The sequence below is a fragment of the Citrus sinensis genome, chromosome 3, assembly GCF_022201045.2.
Source record: "Citrus sinensis cultivar Valencia sweet orange chromosome 3, DVS_A1.0, whole genome shotgun sequence".
NCBI lineage: Eukaryota > Viridiplantae > Streptophyta > Magnoliopsida > Sapindales > Rutaceae > Citrus > Citrus sinensis.
In genome coordinates this window covers 45,621,887-45,643,226 of record NC_068558.1, presented here as the reverse complement: position 1 = coordinate 45,643,226, position 21,340 = coordinate 45,621,887, and the positions used below count along the sequence as shown (strand labels likewise).

General features: G+C 32.1%; 2 protein-coding genes across 2 annotated transcripts; both read left to right on the top strand.

Annotated features, from left to right (window-relative positions):
- Window positions 1-4,325: 4,325 nt before the first annotated feature.
- On the top strand, window positions 4,326-7,986 carry LOC102619116 (nicotinamide adenine dinucleotide transporter 1, chloroplastic). The gene is made up of 9 exons (XM_006479955.4): window positions 4,326-4,767; window positions 4,979-5,074; window positions 5,182-5,288; window positions 5,592-5,640; window positions 5,787-5,896; window positions 6,262-6,356; window positions 6,459-6,547; window positions 6,623-6,717; window positions 7,251-7,986. The coding sequence occupies exons 1-9, from the start codon at window positions 4,698-4,700 to the stop codon at window positions 7,485-7,487; spliced, it is 948 nt and encodes a 315-aa protein (XP_006480018.2). The 5' UTR covers window positions 4,326-4,697; the 3' UTR covers window positions 7,488-7,986.
- A 7,128-nt stretch (window positions 7,987-15,114) lies between these two features.
- Window positions 15,115-21,188, top strand: LOC102618812 (kinesin-like protein KIN-14I). Its single transcript, XM_052438209.1, has 19 exons — window positions 15,115-15,478; window positions 15,786-15,952; window positions 16,042-16,182; window positions 16,304-16,540; window positions 16,645-16,716; window positions 16,863-16,931; window positions 17,037-17,099; window positions 17,266-17,397; window positions 17,491-17,572; window positions 17,667-17,762; window positions 17,854-18,027; window positions 18,130-18,236; window positions 18,341-18,521; window positions 18,795-18,954; window positions 19,051-19,304; window positions 19,411-19,574; window positions 19,660-19,857; window positions 20,103-20,593; window positions 20,695-21,188. The coding sequence occupies exons 1-19, from the start codon at window positions 15,361-15,363 to the stop codon at window positions 20,816-20,818; spliced, it is 3,030 nt and encodes a 1,009-aa protein (XP_052294169.1). The 5' UTR covers window positions 15,115-15,360; the 3' UTR covers window positions 20,819-21,188.
- The last annotated feature ends 152 nt before the right edge of the window (window positions 21,189-21,340 follow it).

Below are 21,340 nucleotides of genomic sequence, written 5' to 3'. Positions count from 1 at the left end.
TTACACCCACCCATTCCACAATTTTTATTTATATTTTAAAATTTAGTTGATTTTTTTTTTTAAATGTAAGAATGTTAAGGCATGGAGATATAAATAATATAATAAAAAGAAAATAATTAAATATTTTATAATTTTTATATATTTTATAATTAAAACTTTTAAGGGATGCTTCTTTTATATTCTATAAATCAAAATTAGGGATATTTCTAGAAATAAAGTTTAAGAGGGGTATTAAAAGCTCCGATCTTTCTCAGCCCTAAGGCTCTGGATCTCACTTATCGCTGAGTTGGTGATAAGTGGGCTTCTGATTTGTGTGATAACATCCCACTTAATCCCAAAAATAACCCCAAATCAACTCCAGAGACAAAAATCCCAAGTGTTTTATCAGCGGTGTTCCTACTGCTCAATCTTCTTAACTATTATAACTAATTATTTCTTTTAAAATCGATAATTCTCTGAACGAGCTTTCTAGTTTTTATAAAGATCAGAAAGTGGTATGAAAATTCGCGCTGCCTAGGCCATGGTTAAACAAGTGTCAAGCTTCAAACAGTTACATGCTCCACTCTAAAAACCTACTGCTGGAATTTGCCTAACAAATTGAAAATGCAGAGAATAGATTACTCTCAGGTGGCACAGAAAAATTCACGTTTCATTGAAAAAAAAAAACTTATCTTAAAAAAACCCATAACAAAATTTTAAGCTCGTAGATCAGAACTTCTTGTGGAATTTGAAAACCTGTGGAGTCTTTGCTAAGTTTGATGGCTTTGAGTGGAACTTCGGGGTAGACATGGGATACTGGTGTTACCGATCGTTCTTGGGGAAAACAAATTAAGAATGAATTTATTTTATGAACTTTTATCGAATATAAATATGGCTTTTTAGGTGATTTAACTTATGGGCAAAGATGTAAAAATCCAATGGGGGGTCTTTTATAAGATTTGCTGAGGGTGCTTATGACTCCTACTCTTATCAAATCTTGTGGAGAAAAATCACAACTACCGTTCTTAGAGTTATGTCGCGTTTAATTTGGCGCAAGATTATTAGCACTCTTGTAACTTCGTTTTAAAACTCCTTCTGTATCAAGACCTTTGTTGATTCTTAAAATATTCTTTTCTATTTTTTTTTTAATTTCTTCCGCTCAACTTCAATTACAATGTTTTTACACAAAATTTTGAATGAATAAATCATATATATTTAACTCCAAAAAAATCATGTATATTTGAAATACTTGAGTTAAAAATGGATTCAAATAGTTAATTCTTAAGTTTTTTAAAAAAGGAAAAATAATAAGAAAAAAATTATTATTTTAGATTATACATGAAATTGAAAATTGATGAGGAGATTGACAAGAGCGAGAATTGATAATCATATTTATAAACTAATAAACAAAAGCGTCAGCTTTATTACCTAAACATTATTTATGTTGAACCACATGAATGAAAGCTAAACAAATCAAAATTGTGTAATCTACTTAAAATAAATTTAAATTTAAATTCTTTAAAACATATCTTTTGAAAATTGATCCACAAACTCATTTTTTTGAACTAGTTGATTAAGGTTTGTTATTGTATCGAAGAAAAGAGAAGATTGTAACTAATTTTGTGTTAATATCAATGGTTCAACTATGTTAAGAGTCAAAGAATTTATATGTGGATCTAGTTTAGGTTAGGGTTTTCATTTTTCAAATTTTTATATTCATAAATTTTATTTTTAATTTTTTCCAGTGAACCGTCTGATTCAATGGTTTAGTTTGGTTTCAAATAGGATCAAACAAGAACCAATCGATTCTTAGAATTCTGAATCATTTGGTTTTTGTTGCCTAAGTCGAATTGAACCAAACTACCATAATACAATTTGATTCAATTTGGTATGAATTGAAAAAAAAAAAAAAAACAAAGCATGAATTCCACTTGCACTTTGAAGAGACATGTGATAAAAATAGTCTTGTTTGTTAAACTTCTTATCTGGATGAGAATCAAGAAATTAGAAATTAGAAATATTTCAATTATTAAAAAAAAAAGAGAAATATTTATTATGGTTTGAATAACCTCTTGTGACTCTTCCAAGGATTTACTTATTACTAATTTAGTCTAACCGCTTATCACAGGATGAGTATTTTTGAGTGATTTGTGACACGCTGCTCTTCTTTAATCCCTTGTTTCACTCTAATAGTATCATAAATCGGGATTGGTGTAGAAGAAATGAATGCACTTCCATACTATTAAGTAATATGGACTCTACCTTGTAATCAAACTCGTGCTTGAGAGAAATATTAGATGCATAGAATCAACAAATGAGGTGGGTTCATTAACAATTCATAGATGAAAAAATAACAAAAAAGAAAGCATTCATTCCCTTAACCGAATGCCCACCCCTAGTCCATGTAGGACCTATACCCTTCTGATTGTGATCAAGCTGGGAAAAGAAAAACAATGTAGTTTCTTTCTAGATCTCTTATTTTTGTATAATAAAGATTCAATTAAAAAAATTAATTTTAAATTATCCCTATGGTGAAATGATAATCTTTAACGTAACTACCAAATTATTATAAATTTTAATTTATCTCCTAATTTTATTGAGAAGAATAAAATTTTTTTTTATCAACATGTCCTCAATTTTCTCTTTAAAAAAAATAAAAATAGGGTAAATGGAAACTTGTAATAGTTTAGAAGATAATTTGAAAATTATCATTTTACAAGAGGTAATTTGAAATTAACTCGAACAAAAATATATAAATTTAGGGTGATGATTATTTCCACCCCATAAATAATGTAAATCTATCCCACTTTTAAAAAATAATTACAAAAAGTTCACATTATTTTTTAAAAAATTTAATTAGTTTTTGTGATATCTTAATTTTTTTGTGACTTAGTTTTTTTTATATTTAATTACTAAGATTGCTTTAGCCTAAAATCAAATTGATTATTTTACCCTTAAACATAAAATACCAAAAATTTATTTTAACTTCAATATTCGTTTTTATGTTATACAAAATTGATTGTTTCTAAATTGTCAATTCTATTTTATTAGCATGATTATTAACCTTTAATTAAACTTACATAATATCTTTATGAGACAATACTCATGTAAATTATTAGGTTGTTAAATTTATATTATTTACATGTAAAATATTAAAAATTATCATACTCCATTTAAGAAGTTGGATTATAAGTCACAAAAGAATAAATATTTTTATTGATTTATATTTTTTTATAAATAATATAAATTTATTGTAAATATATTTTAATTTATAAAAAATATAAATTTCAATATAATATATGATAAAGTACATAAGTGCCTTTTTCTTATATTATTTCCTTGAAGGGAAATTATCATTGCAACACCTTTATTTTACCTTATGTTCATTCAACCACTACAAAATTCTAACATGTACTTTGCACCACATTTCTTTTTACATTTGTATCAACTAGTCACTTTTGTATTAACATTATTAAATAATTTTAATAAAATGATAATTTTACCCCCAAATAAATTAAAAGACTATTTTATTTTATAAAAACTTTAAAAAATAAAAAAAAAATTATAATGATAAAAAATCCCTAAATTTAATAAAAATAAATCCCAAAATTAGAATTTTTATTTTTAATAAAAATTATTTTAATATAAAATTATAATTATAAAAATAATTGCAAAATTTTAGGATTTAATAAAAATCCCCTAAATTATTAAAATATTAGGATTTATTCTTTTAAGAAATAAATTCACTTATTTTAATAAAATTTTACAAAATTATAAATGTTTAATAAATAAATTCATTTATTTTTATTAAAAAAAATTAAAATTATAATTTTTAATAAAAATAATTATTAAAATTTTGTAAAATCTAAATTTAGTAAAAATCAGTTGAGCACCTCTATTTGAGATTTAATTTTAATTAAATTTAGGGATATTTTTATGATTATAATTTTTAATTTTAAAAATTTTTATAAGATAAAATAATTTTTTAAATTTATTTAGGGTTAAAATTATTATTTTATTAAAATTATTTAATAGTGTTAATATAAAAATGACTAATTAGTACAAATATAAAAAAATAATACAAAATACATATTAAAATTTTATAATAATTAAATAAATATAAAATAAAATAAAAATGGTGAAATATAATTTTCATTTCCTTGAATTAGTTGCACATGAGCCACAACTCACGGCACACAAATAAGCATTCTGAAAAGCGACAAAATAGGCCGTCAAAGAAATTATTGGAGCAGCCTTCCGGGAAAATTCTTCCACTAAAAACTTTACAAGGACTTTTATTAATATTAAATTATTATTTTTGGTTCATGGGACCAGCTGTGGCGAATCGTCCGCCAGTTGAGAGAGCTGAAAAATGAAATGAAACGCAACAAAAGCCTCGACATTTTCCACACGGGGAAAAGAAAAAAAGGGATATAACGATAATCCTCACTTCCCCAAATATCATGGCGACTTAAAGCCTCCCTCTTTGCCTTAATCTTATCGATACCATTTAAACAAGATCGATTGCCCGAACCCTAACTTGACGATTCGACTCACTGACTCACTCACAAGTAAAACGCAGCTATACCATCTGGCCATGCGACTCTGGTCCACTGCGATCGCCCTCTCGAGAGAGGACTCCTTTAAATTATTCTCTGCTTTAGTCGCCGCCGCCGCCGTATCTTCTCAGATTCATTGTATTTGTTCGGATTCTCGAAATGCCCAACGACTCTCATGCCCCTAACTCCAAGGGCATCCTCTGCAATGCCGGCGCCGGTGCCGCTGCTGGTTGGTTGTTTTTTTTTATGGTATTCTTGTTTTCATTTCTTCTGCTTAGCTGATAAGAAAATCGATGAAATGAGAATTATACGGAATTTTGGAATCTGTTTTTTGTTTTAGCCGAGTTCAAGTATCGGTAGATTTTTTGGCTATTGATTATGACTCTTTTAATTTGCCATTTTGGGCTAAACGATTGTTTGACTTTGTGAATATGGCACAGGGATTATCGCTGCTACGTTTGTTTGTCCACTAGATGTTATAAAGACGAGACTTCAGGTTCACGGGCTGCCAAAGCTCACGAATGGAACTGTTAAAGGTATGCCATACGTACTGCCTTTTGCCAAATCTTCTGCAGGCTGCCAAATTGAAATTAAATTGTGCTTTTTTGTGTAATAGATTGAATGTTTCTTTCTGTCTGTTCAGGTAGTCTGATAGTTGGTAGTTTGGAGCAAATATTTCAAAAAGAGGGGTTGCGTGGTATGTACCGTGGCCTCTCTCCCACAGTGCTTGCATTGCTTCCTAACTGGGCGGTGAGTTATGGCTTTCTCTGGTTTAGATGCTCCCTCTCTTTCTTTCTTTTTTTCTTTTTTTCTTGGGGTCACTGGATAGATTTAACTGAGGAATTCATTAAGTCAATTAGTAGTATTGATTCCCAAAGAGATGCAGTCAATTCTTGTTAGTTTAAATGGGTTATAAAATTTTATCTTTCGATATTGTTAATTAAACTTGCAACTATTTTCTTTACTGCTAATGTCTTTTGCTTGCTTGTTTTGATAGATTGCAGAACTGTCTTTGCTTGGTTTGCAATTGATCTGATGTGTTAATCTTTGCAGGTTTATTTTACAATGTACGAGCAGCTCAAAAGTTTCCTGTGCAGTGAAGGTTAGATGAAGACCCTTTGTTTTCATAATGGATCTTGACAAATTTGTGATTTACGTTTTTTTTTTTTTATTTCTTTCCTTTGACTCATCACATTGCTGTATCCTTTTTGTAATTTTGTTACTTTTATCTGCTTGGTGCATATGCAGATAAGAATCATCATCTGTCTGTGGGCGCTAACGTGATAGCTGCTGCTGTTGCTGGTGCTGCAACAACCATTGCTACCAATCCTCTTTGGGTTGTAAAGACAAGACTGCAAGTTCGTACCAAGTTTCTGTGTTTTTTTTTTGGGGGGGGGGGGTTTATATTTGCATGTACTGATATGTTATGAAAAGAAATCTAATAGCTAATTCATTCGACAGTTCTCACTCAAAAAGAAATCCAGCTTGCATTTGTCTAAGAAAATTCAGATGACCAAACATTGCTTTAAGTGGTATCAATAAGTTGGTCTCTCCAATGGTCATACATTGATGTGATGAGCTGGCAGGACAGCTTGATGCTGTGAAAAAAAATTGGCATTGTTCTTTCTTTTAATGTTATTTAGCTTATCATGTGCATATATGATTACCCAATGAAAGAATTGAAGCTTTGAGCAATCTCATTTTTTCCCTTGTCCTTAAGCAGACTCAAGGAATGAAAGCAGGTGTGGTGCCATATAGAAGTACACTTTCTGCCTTGAGTAGAATAGCTCAGGAGGAGGGTATTCGCGGGTTGTACAGGTTTTGTTTTGTCATTCGTTAGTTTTGAACCATGATCGTAAGCTTCTACTTTGTTGAGAAACTGAATTCACTGATGCATGTGATATTCTCTGTGATGCACAGTGGTCTTGTTCCTGCCTTGGCTGGTATCAGTCATGTTGCCATTCAGTTTCCCACATATGAGAAAATCAAAATGCATTTGGCTGATCAAGGTAATTTTTTTTTTTCATTTGATTAGTGAACTTATCTAAGAGAATTCTCATTTTAATTGGATGTGGTAATATCAGGTAACACCTCAATGGATAAACTGAGCGCGCGTGATGTTGCGGTTGCCTCATCAGTCTCCAAAATATTTGCTTCGACGTTGACTTATCCACATGAGGTACGATATCGAATAGATATTATAACTTAAAATTTTTCTGTCAAGATGTTGGAATTTCTATTTTACATTGATCTGATGATGGTTTAGTCACCAATCAAATTGAATTTAAAGCATGATGACATGTTTATACCTTTGCCCTGGGTTTAGGTACTGTATTTTTCTCACAATATCATTATTTTAGAATTACTCCTAGAACCATACGTTAGAACTCTTCGATGACTATCGCGTCATCTCCTTGGATCTCTTTTAAGATCAATATAGGATTTATAGAGGCCAACTACATTCTGCATATATCTTAAAACTGATATTTTCTTTTTGACTCTTCAGAATGCCCCTACACTCGTCCAATACTCCTTCTTCAGTACATATAGATATAGAAATCTAGCATAAGATATCCGATTGAGCCGTTTCTAGATAATCTTATCACACCAATTTGAGTAGGATTTTTACCATGATTCAACCGAGAATCTTTGGTCACTTTAATGCTAGCCAACAAAAGTAGTAACAGAATGAATTATCGTTATATTATGTAGGTGGTACGATCAAGACTTCAAGAACAGGGCCACCATTCTGAAAAGCGTTATTCTGGCGTGGTTGATTGCATTAAGAAAGTATTTCAGCAAGAAGGTCTCCCGGGATTTTACCGTGGTTGTGCAACCAACCTTCTGAGGACCACACCGGCTGCTGTTATCACATTCACCAGCTTTGAGATGATTCACAGATTTCTTGTTTCTTATTTCCCACCCGATCCACAGCCTCACACATTGTGAAGATGAGTTATTTACAAATTGAAGATATATAGCATTCAACAATATTTCTTCCCTGACATGAAATGGCCACTTGAAACAGCCATGCATTCTGTGGTGATGATTGCAGTTTCAAGAAGGTGGTGTATCACAACTGTTTCTGGTAGATTTTAGCTCTATTCAACGATAACTTAGTCACCATCCTCATCAAAGTTTCCCTGACGGATGGTGACAATTCTATTATACTGACTGGGATAATGACGAAAATTGGGTAAACCCTGGACATTCAAAGATACTACATTTTTCTTAGTGATTTTGTAATAATGGGAACTTCACCACTGTCTGTAGTGATGTTTTGTCCTCCTTTCCACACTTGCATTCAGATTAGGAAAAGTAGGTGTCCCTTGACTGCTCAATTATCTTGTTTTGTATAGGTGTTAAGAGTTGTTGGACGGCTTTATTGGACGGCTTTATGTGTAGACTTTTTTGGGAACTTGAGAATTGAGTTGCATTCGGATTACAATTGCCTATGGCTATGGATGGGCTTGATGCTTTTGTTGATAGCCATCAGGTTGTTTGCTTTGTGCTGCACGTTCTAGGCTATTATATGAACTGCGCTAGTATAAATATATATATTTTTTCCGTGAACAAATGAGCGTGAATTATAACTTGAAGGATAAAATGTACTTGTCAGTTTGCCTTGCAAAGAAAATTAATGAATTGTGAGAAAAAATTTCTGGTTCTTTCTACTTGCACAATTGATGGGAGTGGAGTAAATTGGGTAAGCTGTCGCTTCAGTAAACAATGACCGTTTAACCATGTTGGAATTCTCTGCGGATGTTGGAGAGGTTGAATTCCATAAAGAATTTAACATGGAGATTCCGGATTTGGAAATTGGAAATGAGCAGTAATTTCATCTCTAAGATCACCCGGTCATTTCTGTGGACAAGGTGTATCTCGGATTCCCTCACATTACTTCACATTTTTTAAGCCCTGGGCTTTAGACCTCTAGCAATAGCATCTTGAGTTGTCTAAATTTAAAGACCTTAAATTTACTAGCAGCTCTTTCTTTTACAAGCAACTTGACTAAAACTAATTACTCATTTTCTTTCAGCCTTTTTTTTTTCCATTCTCGCACCGATAAATGGGACATCATTCATGTTGATTTTTAAGTTCTTACCCCATAATAGAATTCAATTATTTTGTCCTTTAATAGTATACCCCACAAAAAAAAAAGCCCACTATTAAAAAATGGACTTTGATTAGAAAAATCATCTCTATATTTCCGTCCCATTGCAAGTAATAAGTGTCCTAATAAAGGAGGCGTGCCAATTAATTGACAACTCATAGGCCAAGAAAGGCAATCCCTTGAGCTTCATATTCTCATTGTAACATTAAAGACAATTAACAGACCCGATCAGTCAATCACTGACTGATTTATTGTGATCATAAGATGATTTTTTGTGGATGTTGCTGAAAATATCAGAAACAAAATGTGCTGCAGGTACCGCAAAATAAGTAGAGGGGACGGGGGAAAAGGAATGTGAGGGGCAAAAGGACCGCCCTTTCAACTCTCATCATGTGTTTGGTGGGCAGCATTCTATGGAGTCATTAAACGATGCTTAGAGTGCAATTGTTTCATGATTTTCGTGAATGCTTGTTGCGTTGCCCCATTTGTTTTTTTTTTTTTTTAATTTTTTTTTTAAAGCTATCATGATCTTTCTACAATTATTTTACGTTGATATTACTTTATTTTTAATTTAGATTAAAAAAATATAACAAACATTCTAACGAAGTATAACAACCGGCACTTAACTTTGGATACTTGGGGGGGGGGGGGGGGGGAAGACTACCTAATGCAGAGTTTGTTTCCTTAACAAACTTTCTAATTCTTGAAAATCAAGATTCAAGACTTGAATTTTTTTTAATGTACTTCCCAACATGAGACTAAGATTTGCCTTAAGATTTTATAACTGTAAGTGTGGTTAGAGGATGCTGGCATTTGCTTTCCAGATGGGACTCCGATTCACATAAAAAAAAAAAAGAAGGGAAATTGACATTAAGAAACTCTTTAGTCTTTACAATTCCAGCCAGCTAACAAGTAACACTAATAATAATAATGATAATGATGGTGGTTGCTTTTTAACTTTGCAATTAACATGGACACTACTGATTCGTTTACTATGTGGGCAGTAAACGGCAATCTTCTTTTGTCTTTCCTTTTGGTCCACGGCTAGACTGCCAAATGTGAACAGTTGTGCCCCAAGAAATAAACAAAAATGGCCATAATTTGCTTGTACCTTTTGCTGCTCACTATTCCATTCCATACTCCATAGTGTAAAAAAAGAAAAAAAAATAAAGGAAAATAAAGTGGTGCCGAGATTACGAGTACATTAATAAATAACAATTGTGTATAGTCTAGTTTGTCAAAGAGACATTTTTATTGGCTACACTTGTCAAGTTCCTTTGATTAAAACATTCCTTACCTAACCCAAAACCCAACGAAAGTGGTTAAAAAGATGAATACACAATACAATAGGTTGTTTACTGTATAGATATTAATTATTACTGGTGTGTGTGGATAAGAATTAAGATGACGCATGTGGGTTCTTTTATATATATGATGTGGGCTTGCCACCTTCATGGCATGAGTGTGCAGATTCCTGTACTAGAAAGAAAGTGATGTGCACTTAAAATTGTAAATCCATGAATATAATCATGTTAAAGAGCCAGCATCAGCATAGCTGTGGGTTCACTCAACATGTGAAACGTTATAATTGATAAAAAGGAAAAAAGTAATTAGCAATCCATTAAACTTTTGGCCCTGAAATGTTTAAGCCTGCCATTATCTTCCTTTAATTGTCATTTGCAATTATGGTTTAACAATTAACTACTTTTTGGCTTCGGTTACAGCAATTATGAAGAATCACTAGTGATTATGCAAATTCCATTTACTTCTGAAAGTGATTTATTTCCCAATCACACTGAACAATCAACCATGCTTCAACTTTAAGTTACACATATCAAGATGCCAGGATTATAATTTTATTTTGAATCTTCTCCGTAATCTTATGTTCAATTTTTGTCTGTTAACGTCTTGTCCATGAAGGAAATGAAAATGAATTCAGTTAGGGTGTGTTTGGTAATTTATATTTCATTGTATTATATTACATTAAAACTATGTTTTTGTACAAATCTATATTTAGCTGTAATTTTTAATTGTATTATGCTATGTTTAAAAGGTACCTAATACAATGAAATGAGCATAAAATAAGCCCATGAAGGAATAGAGTTTAAGTTGCATTGTATTAAAATGCTGTTTATATTCTAAATTTAATCATTTTACTTTTATTATTCAATAATTTATGATAAATTTAAAAATTTTAAATATTTATTCATATTTATTTTAAATAAAATTTAATTTAAATAATGATAATATAAAATACCAATAAACCTAAATATTTAATAAATAAATGATAATACATTACTTTAATTTTATTATATAAAATCATTTTACTTTAAATATGTAAAAAGTATTTTAATTATTTAATCATTCATAAACTAAAATTCTAAATTAAAAAATTAAATCAAATAGTTATTTTTGAAATTAATAAATGAAAATTAATTTATGATTAAATTGAAAATTTTAGTAAAATTAATATTATATTAATTATTAAATTAATTTAAGGTTATAAAAATCAACATAAAAAATTATTCAATAATTAATTTAAAAATTAATAATATAAAAATAAAATATTAATAAATTATATAAGGTATTACTACAAAATAATATAATATATAATACAGTCCATCGTATACTAAACATTATATTATTACATTATAACTCAATATAATACACTACGATACAATATAGCTAATACAATGTAACAGTGCCAGATACACCAGAGTTCATTCCATGTTTGGCTTTCGCCTTCCGGTGTAATGCACGCGCTATAAAGTGCGTGTAGGTCTGAGCATGACCGGTGGAAGGATTCTTTCCGCGCAAAAGTCTTAAGCGGACGGTGGCTTCAAAAATATGAACAAAAACATGCCACGTGGCGATCAGTCCGATCACTGTGGACGAGATGGCAGCTTCTGATTTGCCCGTTATAAAATTTATCTAAAAGGCCGTTATGTGATTTAGACTCGAACTTGGCGAATAAAATATTGAAAGCCTGCCGAGTGCCCGTGAAGTGGGTCCCAAGAAAGACGCGCCACGTGGGCCTCTCGACGTCTCCCGAACCTATTAGGTTTGGTACCATACCGTCGATTTGAATTTTTTGAACGTTGAAGCTACCAAGAGAATGAATGGTCACATATGCCCTCCAATTTTGAGAAACAATCCCTTCGTCTCACCGTTTGATTAATTTAATAAAGCTTTATTGAAACGTTATTTATTTATTTTTATTTTTTTTGGCCCCCCTTGTGGAAGCTTTATTGATTCCTGCCTATGTGCTAAGTCTAATCAACTGAATGATTTGGATGAGACTGATGATTTAATAGTTTTGAATTCGAAGTGTTTTGTGTTGTTAGATGCATTATTCATAAATGAGCTCTTAATAGTATTCATTTAATAATTGTGAAACTTTCCAATGAATTTAACATTAAATATTGTTGTCTTAGCTTAACATATCATTATATTTAATTTAAATTTATTGATTAAATGAATATATTTAATCTCTTTTGTGATGATATTGTATATGACAAAAAAAAAAAACTTGTTTATTTTTATTTCAAAATATTGAAACCCCCTTTTTACTTGTTAAATTATTGAAAATGTAGTATTTGTGTAAAATAAATTCTAATAGATTTTGAATATTTTTTTAAAAAAAATCAAACTTATGGAACGGAGATAAGTAGCCCCATTTTTCCATGATCAAGTTATATTTCTTCTACACAATACTGTCAATTCAACATTGAATGTTGAATAATAAGATTGTTAAATGGTACTTGCAATTGAGAAAATATTTCTGTGTTACTAATTTGATATCAAAAGTGAAATTAAACGGTACAACAAAATTAAATATGGAAAATCAATTTTTTTATGCAATATCACGCAATTTAAAAAAAAAAATGACTCCCAAGTGATAAAAAAGAGAATTGCAAAAATCTCTTTACTTAAATCGCAAGATCGTGATGTCTTAATGGCATTTGGTTAATTGGATCATCATGGTCCTATATAGAGGGGGGGAAAAAAAGTTGGTAACCGTTTTCACCAACCGTTTCCACTTACTGAAAGCTACACTTTACCAATCCAATAAAATGGTCATTTTCTTTTTAACTGTTTGATATATTAGTTTACTAGCTAAAATGTTAACTTTCAAATGAACTTTTTGCTTCGTTAAGAATGTATTGGTGAGTGGCAAATTTTTCGCTCTCTTTCTTGGCTTCAAAACTTAGCCATTATCATCAAAAAGTTGAAATTCATGAATTTGGTTTACTATTTCATAACAAAATCTTTCAATTTACTAGAATGAATTATTTTCACATCTTCGCGGTCCGTCTAAGTTCATGATTTTTTTTTTTTTAAATAAGCCTAAGTTCTCGAATGTACTTCCATATAACAAGCAACAAAGTTTCCTTAAATTATTTTTGGTAATTTACATTGAATAGCATTTTGTTTAAAATAATATATGATCATCTCGAATTGCCAGAATTCTGTTCGGGTATAGCAAATCTCCAATCCCACCAAAATGCCCCATTTCGGAGATTCATCAAAATTGAATTTAGACTAAAATCAACTTACAAGTGTGGAAAAAGTAAAATAAGTAATCCATTCAGAAATGGAATTAAGTAATAAAAGACCGCGAACTCATTCTTCCAACTCTTGTGGTTAAGTTTTGCTTAAAAAGTTATAAATAAATCTTTTAGGGATTAAAGTGAAAAAATTATAGATTGAATAATAGTTGTGATATATGAGTGTTTAAAGTAATTAAATTATATTGGCTCGCAATAAATTGTCCTTAATAGAATTTATATGATAAATATTTTTATAATAAATTATTCTATTAAAATAATTGTTTAGAGTAGTTTTTATAGTATAGATAACTTCATTCCAATAAAAATTAGGTTGGTATGATTTAATAATAATGATAGGCTATAAAATTGAAGGTGTTTCAAACCCTGAATACAATCACACATATGAAGAGTTTTTATTTTTATTTTTTTGGGTGATGCTCTAAGTAAGTCCCCCTAATATTACAAATTAAGCATAAGTATCTATGTACATATAGATTTTTGCAACTTGATATTGTCTTTTTGTCCTCTTGAAGTCACCAAGTACGAAGTAAATAAGACATACATAAGTAAAAAAGAGTTCCAAAACACTCTTTTAATGAGTTTTTTCAAATGAGATAATACTTCCCTCTCTTCAATTTTTTTTTCCAAATACTTATTTGCTTATATGGTAAATATAAGTGTGAAAAAGTAAGTTTTCTTCCAAAAAAAAAACTCTTCAAATAAAAATAAATTTATATTATTTTAATTAATTTTTTTCCTCCACCAATATGAAAACAATTATAACATTTCTCTCTTTTTAAGAATGATGAGGTAAAGATAATATAATACTAAATTAAAAACTTCAAAAGACCCTTAAAATTTTATTCTTCAAATAATATAATATGTCTCTATCTGCAATCTTGAAGAGAGAAGGACAATCTTATTTGAAAAGTTTCATTTAAAGAGTCTTTTGGAATTTTTTTTGTTTATATGACTCTTCAAATAAATAATAAAATCTCATTTAAAAAGTCATTTAGTGATACTATAATCAATTGTGATTTTTTATTTGAAAAGTCATATCAATATTATTTTTTATGTCATTATTATTGAAGAGAGAGAAATGCTAAAATTGTCATTTTATTGGTGGAGGGATTGATTTGATTAAAATATTACAAACTTATTTCAATTTAAAAGGTCATTTAAAGAGTAAATTTTGTTTTGGGGTAGGGGGAGGGGGGGAGTAATACTCTTAACTTGAACTTTTGAATTCACGTATTAATTTTTATGTTACGCACTGAAAACATACACAATTTAGCGGCTGGTGTGACGTGATGTGCTTGAGAATTAACGAAATGGACAAACAAAACAACCTTATGTTTTTTTTTTTTGAATTTTGAACAATATAAATGGAGGCATCTCTATTTAAAAGCTGAGCACGACATTACCTAAATATTGAACACGACCAATTTAATTGGGAGCCGGCAGAATTTAAAAACTTTGACTAAATTGAGATGGTTTTTATAAGATTTAAAAAAAAAAAAAGTATTAAAACAACTTTATTATTAAGATATTTTAGAAAATTATTTTATAAATACACTTTGGAGAGTGATTAAGAGAAGAGTGGCGGTAGACGAACCATTTTTGAAGGGGATTGATGTGGATCCAAAGAAGTGGGTGAAAAATAAAATAAAATAAAATAGGCTCGGTTATTATTATTATTATTATTATTATTATTATTTAACCACGTCAATCTGATTTTAATTTATGGGTTAAACAGAAGCACACGCGCTGTGAAGGCACCTGAACTCTGTTAATAGATTAGATACTGCGTTCGTTCAGTTACAATGCGAGTAGGCTCGGAGATAGGCTCGGAGAGAGCTTGGGGAAACAGATGCAAGATAGTTAAAAGAGTATAAAGCAGAGTTTAGCTTTCTACTTTGGAAAGGAGAGAGAGAGAAAAGCAAAAGGTCATGAAGAATGTGATGATGAGTATTGAGTAGTAGTGAGTGATATTAACAACATCCATCCACCGAAGGAGCAAAAATCTATCAAAGCTCTCTCTCTCTCTCTCTCTCTCTCTCTCTATCTCTTTTGCTTTACCGGTCCCTCTTCTCCGATCGCGCATTTCGCATTTGATGGTGGAATTGCGTTGCTGAAAAGTTTAAAGATTGTTCGTCAAATGGCCGGAGAGGGAAGGCTGTCTTTTTCGGTTGCGTCAGTGGTGGAGGATGTGCTGCAACAGCACGGCAATAGACCGAGAGATCTTGATTTGGAGTCCAGAAAAGCTGAGGAAGCCGGTACTTCTTTTTTATTTTATTTTTTTTGTTTTTAATTTTTGTCTCGCTAAACTTACACATACATAGATGTTTCTGATTATTTTTTGTTTTTTGTTTTCCTCAAAAGACACATAGAGAATTGTAAATCATATTATTATTTTTCTGTTTAATATCTAAGGTGGTAAGTCAAATTTGGTACACGTACATATATGTGCGCATGGAAACAATGTGGTACCTATCTTCAATTTTGCCGTACGTGTGGAGTATGCAGATCTTTGTTGGAACAATTATTGATGGACTTTAAAAATATGGATATTTTGTTTCACAGCATCAAGAAGGTATGAAGCGGCTGGGTGGCTAAGGAAAATGGTAGGAGTTGTTGCGGCTAGAGACTTGCCGGCTGAGCCTTCGGAGGAGGAATTTAGGCTTGGATTGAGGAGTGGGATTATACTTTGCAACGTCATAAATAAGGTTCAGCCTGGAGCTGTGCCCAAGGTCAACATCTTCTTGATTTATACCTTGGCTCAATGTTAATTGATTGATTCTTCGATGAATAAATTCTCACATTGGATTACTCTTTTTAGGTAGTGGAAAGTCCTGATACTGTTCTTGTCCCTGATGGGGCGGCATTATCGGCGTATCAATACTTTGAAAATGTGAGGAACTTTCTCGTGGCTGTACAAGAGATGGGGCTTCCTACTTTTGAGGCATCTGATCTTGAACAAGTATGTTTTGTGTTTAAAATTCTTATCAAGACATCGATTGTATATGTACTTTCAGAATTCAAGTATGAGTTATGAATTAAAAGGTATTTCTTATTCACAATATCATTTGCTTAATTTTCAGGGAGGGAAGTCTGCAAGGGTGGTGAATTGCGTTCTCGCACTTAAATCCTACGGCGAGTGGAAACAGACAGGTGGAAATGGAGTATGGAAATTTGGTGGAACTATAAAATCTACTAGTTTGGGGACAAAGTCTTTTATCAGGAAAAATTCTGAGCCATTCATGAATTCCTTGTCAAGGACCTCATCAATCAATGAGAAATCTTTGAATTCTCACTCTGATCTTGACTCTAATAAAATGGTTGGTAAGCTCAATTGGATTGATTTTGTATAAATACTATTCTGTCTAATGGTTTGCAAAAGTAACAATTTATAATTTTTTTTTCCCACTTTCATTTTTTGCAGTCTAGCTCTGGTTCCTTTAGTATGCTCGTTCGTGCTGTCCTTTTAGATAAGAAGCCTGAGGAAATTCCAACAGTAAGGGTTTATTATGTGTTAATGTGCTGCTATACCACCACTACTCCTTGAAGTACTACAACTGCTATTATGCTTCAATGCTTTTTGTTACTGTTGTAGCTGACTAGCTGATACTTATTTTTCATATCATTTTCTGCTTGCAATAGGTGGTGGAATCTGTGCTAAGTAAGCTTGTGGAAGAGTTTGAGCATCGCATTGCTAGCCAATATGAACAAGTATGTTATTCTTGATATCATCCAAATGTCTCTTTATATAAAGTTGTCTTATTAATAAACAATGTTACTAAATAATTTCTCTCGCATTTGCTCTGTAATTTGAAGATGAAAACGGCTCCTTATCATGTCAACAAGTCTCTATTGAAGTCTGCTATTGTTGATAAAAAGGTGATTTTTTTTTTTAATTTCTGATAACCAGGTACTATAGATTAACAGACTTTTAAACCAATGAAATAAGTGATTTAGTTTTGGTGTATTGAGCATGATACATTTAAAATAAACATGGAACTCAAAAATTTCTGATTCCTTTTAGCCAACTGCAATAATGATTCAGGGTGAAGACAAAAATGTTAAAGGGTCAAAGAGGGAGGAGTGCTTTCAAAAAAACAACATTTCGGATGAGGAATTAAAGAGTCAGTCCCTGAAACAGAAAATGATTTTTGATCAGCAACACGAAGATATTCAGGTGGGATAAAGTTTATCTGTATCTCTATTCTTCTTTTTCGTATTATATCTTGTAAGCAAGCAAAATGCTTAAGGTTATATTATATTGTTTCAGGAACTAAAGCATACTTTGCATACTACAAAAGCTGGAATTCAGTTTATGCAAATGAAATTTCATGAGGAGTTCAGTAATCTTGGTAGGACTTATATTATTTTTCTCTTTTCTGTTGTGTGGTTGTTTATGGAGGGAGGGCTAAGAGGAGCTACTTTCATTTATAACTTTCTTTGTAGGCATTCATATTCATGGTCTCGCTCATGCTGCTTCTGGTTATCATAGAGTTCTTGAAGAAAACCGCAAACTGTACAATCAGGTGCAAGACCTCAAAGGTAGGTCACCGGTTGCCTAAATCATTATTTTCATGCTTGTTTTTTGTTTTGTATTTTATTGAACTTCAATGGATTTACTTTCGTTTTACAGGAAGTATCCGTGTTTACTGTCGTGTGAGACCATTCTTATCTGGACAGTCAAACTATTTAAGCACCGTTGATCATATAGAAGAGGGAAATATCACTATCAACACTCCATCCAAGCATGGTAAAGGATGGAAGTCTTTCAGCTTCAACAAAGTCTATGGGCCATCTGCAACACAGGGTTAGTACATCTAGGGTTGTTCTTGTCTCAAAAGTTCCCTTCCTAAATTACTATATTCTTAACCTTACTTATAGATTGCTGTATATAATAATTGTATCGCAGCGGAGGTTTTCTCTGATATGCAGCCACTGATTCGATCTGTTCTGGACGGATACAATGTCTGTATTTTTGCATATGGCCAAACAGGGTCAGGAAAAACGTACACTATGGTAAGTTATACCTCAAACAATATCCAAAAATATGATAGCAAGTATTTTCAAATGCTTATTAGATTAGTTGTAGAAACTTCATTTGCTTTTGTTTGTATTCTCAGACCGGACCCAGGGAGCTTACAGAGAAAAGTCAAGGTGTTAACTACAGGGCACTAAGTGATTTGTTTCTTATAGCAGAGCAAAGGAAAGATATTTTCCGCTATGATGTTGCTGTTCAGATGTTGGAGATTTATAATGAGCAAGTAAGGGATCTGCTTGTTACTGATGGAAGCAACAGAAGATATCCTTTACCAATTATTTGAGTCTGCATTCCAAGTAAGGTTGTGAAATTTGCATTATTATCAGTCACACTAGTCTGGCAATAGGTTTTGACAGATTAATCAAATTTCCAAAATTTTGCATACATATTTGGATTGATATTGGACAACATTTTTATGATTTAAATTTTCATTTTTGTTTAAATATGAGAATGAAATGAGTTATTTCTCTATTTTACATAAGATTGATGTCCTTCTATTTCATCTTTCTGGGTTTGTCCTTAATCCGTTGCCACATTAGAAATTCGTAACAGTTCTCAAACAGGACTAAATGTACCAGATGCAAGCCTAATTCCTGTTTCATCAACAGCCGATGTTATTAATCTAATGAACCTTGGACAAAAGAACCGTGCAGTGGGCGCAACTGCCCTGAATGATCGTAGTAGTCGTTCACATAGGTAATAATTATTTTTGCTTCCCTATGCATGATTTTGTTGCATTTTCTCTTGCTGAGGCTTACTTTTTTTTTTCTTTTCTTTTAAATCTATTTGCAGTTGCTTGACTGTGCATGTTCAAGGGAAAGACTTGACATCTGGAACCATGTATCGTGGATGCATGCATTTGGTTGATCTGGCTGGAAGTGAAAGAGTAAATAAGTCTGAGGTTACTGGAGATAGGCTAAAAGAGGCACAACACATAAACAGATCACTCTCAGCTTTAGGAGATGTTATCGCCTCTCTTGCACAGAAGAACCCACATGTCCCATACAGAAACAGCAAACTCACACAATTGCTTCAAGACTCACTTGGTAATTTTCACATCTCACATTGAAAGAAAATAAATTCTCAACCTTTGTCCAATGTTAAAAATCTTTCCTAGCATTGGAAGTTTACTTTTGGGCTAAAACATTTCAGGAGGGCAAGCGAAGACACTAATGTTTGTTCATATAAGCCCTGAACCTGATGCTGTTGGTGAAACAATAAGTACACTTAAATTTGCAGAACGAGTTGCCACTGTTGAGCTTGGTGCTGCTCGAGTGAATAAAGATAGTTCGGATGTTAAAGAGTTGAAAGAACAGGTTCTTACTCTCTCAGTGACGGTTATATCAATAGAATTTTGCAATTTCTGTTTCATTGTATTAAAGCAATTCGAATAACTTTCAGATTGCCAGCCTTAAGGCTGCATTAGCAAGGAAAGAGGGAGAATCAGAGCACAACCAATATTCCATGTCTGGCAGCTCTGAAAGATATAGAACAAAACCTAGTGAACTATCACCTTTTAATTCTAACCAAGGGGTTGGAGAAATGTTGGGTGATCAAAATAGCTATCGGCAACCTGTAGGTGATGTAGGGAACATAGAGGTAATTACATATTTGCATCCTGACTTGATGAAAATATTCAATTTCTTTAAGCGTGCGTTTTAATGATGAAAATCATATGAAGTACAGAAAATTAAGGAGTGAATGACTATTTGAATACTTGTTGTGGAACAAAACCAATTATTTCGCCTAGTTTCATTTAGAGTGGTCATATATATCGGTAGCACTCGATCACCTTCTAAGCATTTGCAATGTTTAGTCTCTAAGAGTCGAATTTGATTACGCAGGTTCAAACCAACTCTGCATTGAGGCAAAAGAAGCAAAGCTTTGATCTTGATGAGCTATTGGCAAATTCACCTCCCTGGCCTCCAGTTATTAGTCCTGGCCAACACTATGGGGATGATGAGAAAGAAACGGGATCAGGTGAATGGGTGGATAAGGTCATGGTGAATAAGCAAGATGTTGTAAATAGAGTTGAAAATTCACTGGGATGTTGGGAAACAGACAATGGGCATTCGCCCGATGTCTTTTACCAGAAATATCTCCAAGATTCCTCTAAAATTTATCCGGAACAATCTTATAATATGCTCATGGGAAACAACCGGTTCAATGTTGCTACTTCAGATGATCTGGATGATCTTGATGCTGCTACTAGTGATTCATCAGAACCTGATTTGCTCTGGCAATTCAATCAGTCCAAATTTACTAGCATATCAAATGGTATTGAGACAAAGACTAGAAAGCAAAGTTTAAAATCAGCAAAGAATCCAGGAATAAGGTATTGTCTATGGTTTTATGTTGGTATATTCTACTTTTATTTAATACATTCTTCCCAGTCAATATGAACTGTTTCGCTAACGATTTTTCACTTTGTTGCAGGAGCCCAAATCCTAAGCTAGGCGCTTCTCCATCAAGGAAACTAACAAATGGGGTTGGTGCACCTCTACACCGAAATGGGAGACAGCCTAAGCCTACAGGTGCAATTGGGAAACGAAAAACTTGAAATCAAATGTAGATATGTTTTTAGCCACGGCCACATTCTGAGGGGTGATTTATTTTTCTCTTCTTTCATTTTCTTGAGTTCTTTAGAGAGAGAAGGGAGGTCTTGATTTTTTATTTTTTTTTTATATTGCAATTTTTATGGTATAGTAAAATGCAGCAATAAGTCCAGTTGCTCGTGTCTAATAGTGAGCTGCGTTCAGCATATGTATCCTGACTGCTTGGTTTTGGTGGCAGTTTTTGTTCATATTCCACTATTTTTAACTGAATGAAAACATAAAAATGGGCCTTATACTTGTTTGTATTACAACGACTTTCTGCATTAGCCAGTGGCTTTGAGTGGAGATTTTATTTTTGTTCTTCTCTTCCTCCGACAGCTTTTGTACTTCTTGAAGAATTATTTACCCACGGTCCCTATGCTCCTATGTATTTGAAAAAGTCTTCTTTCAGTACAACAGCTAATTAAACAGTGGAATCAGAATCTTTGCTACCGGTTTCAATCAATTAGGTAACAAAAAAAATACCA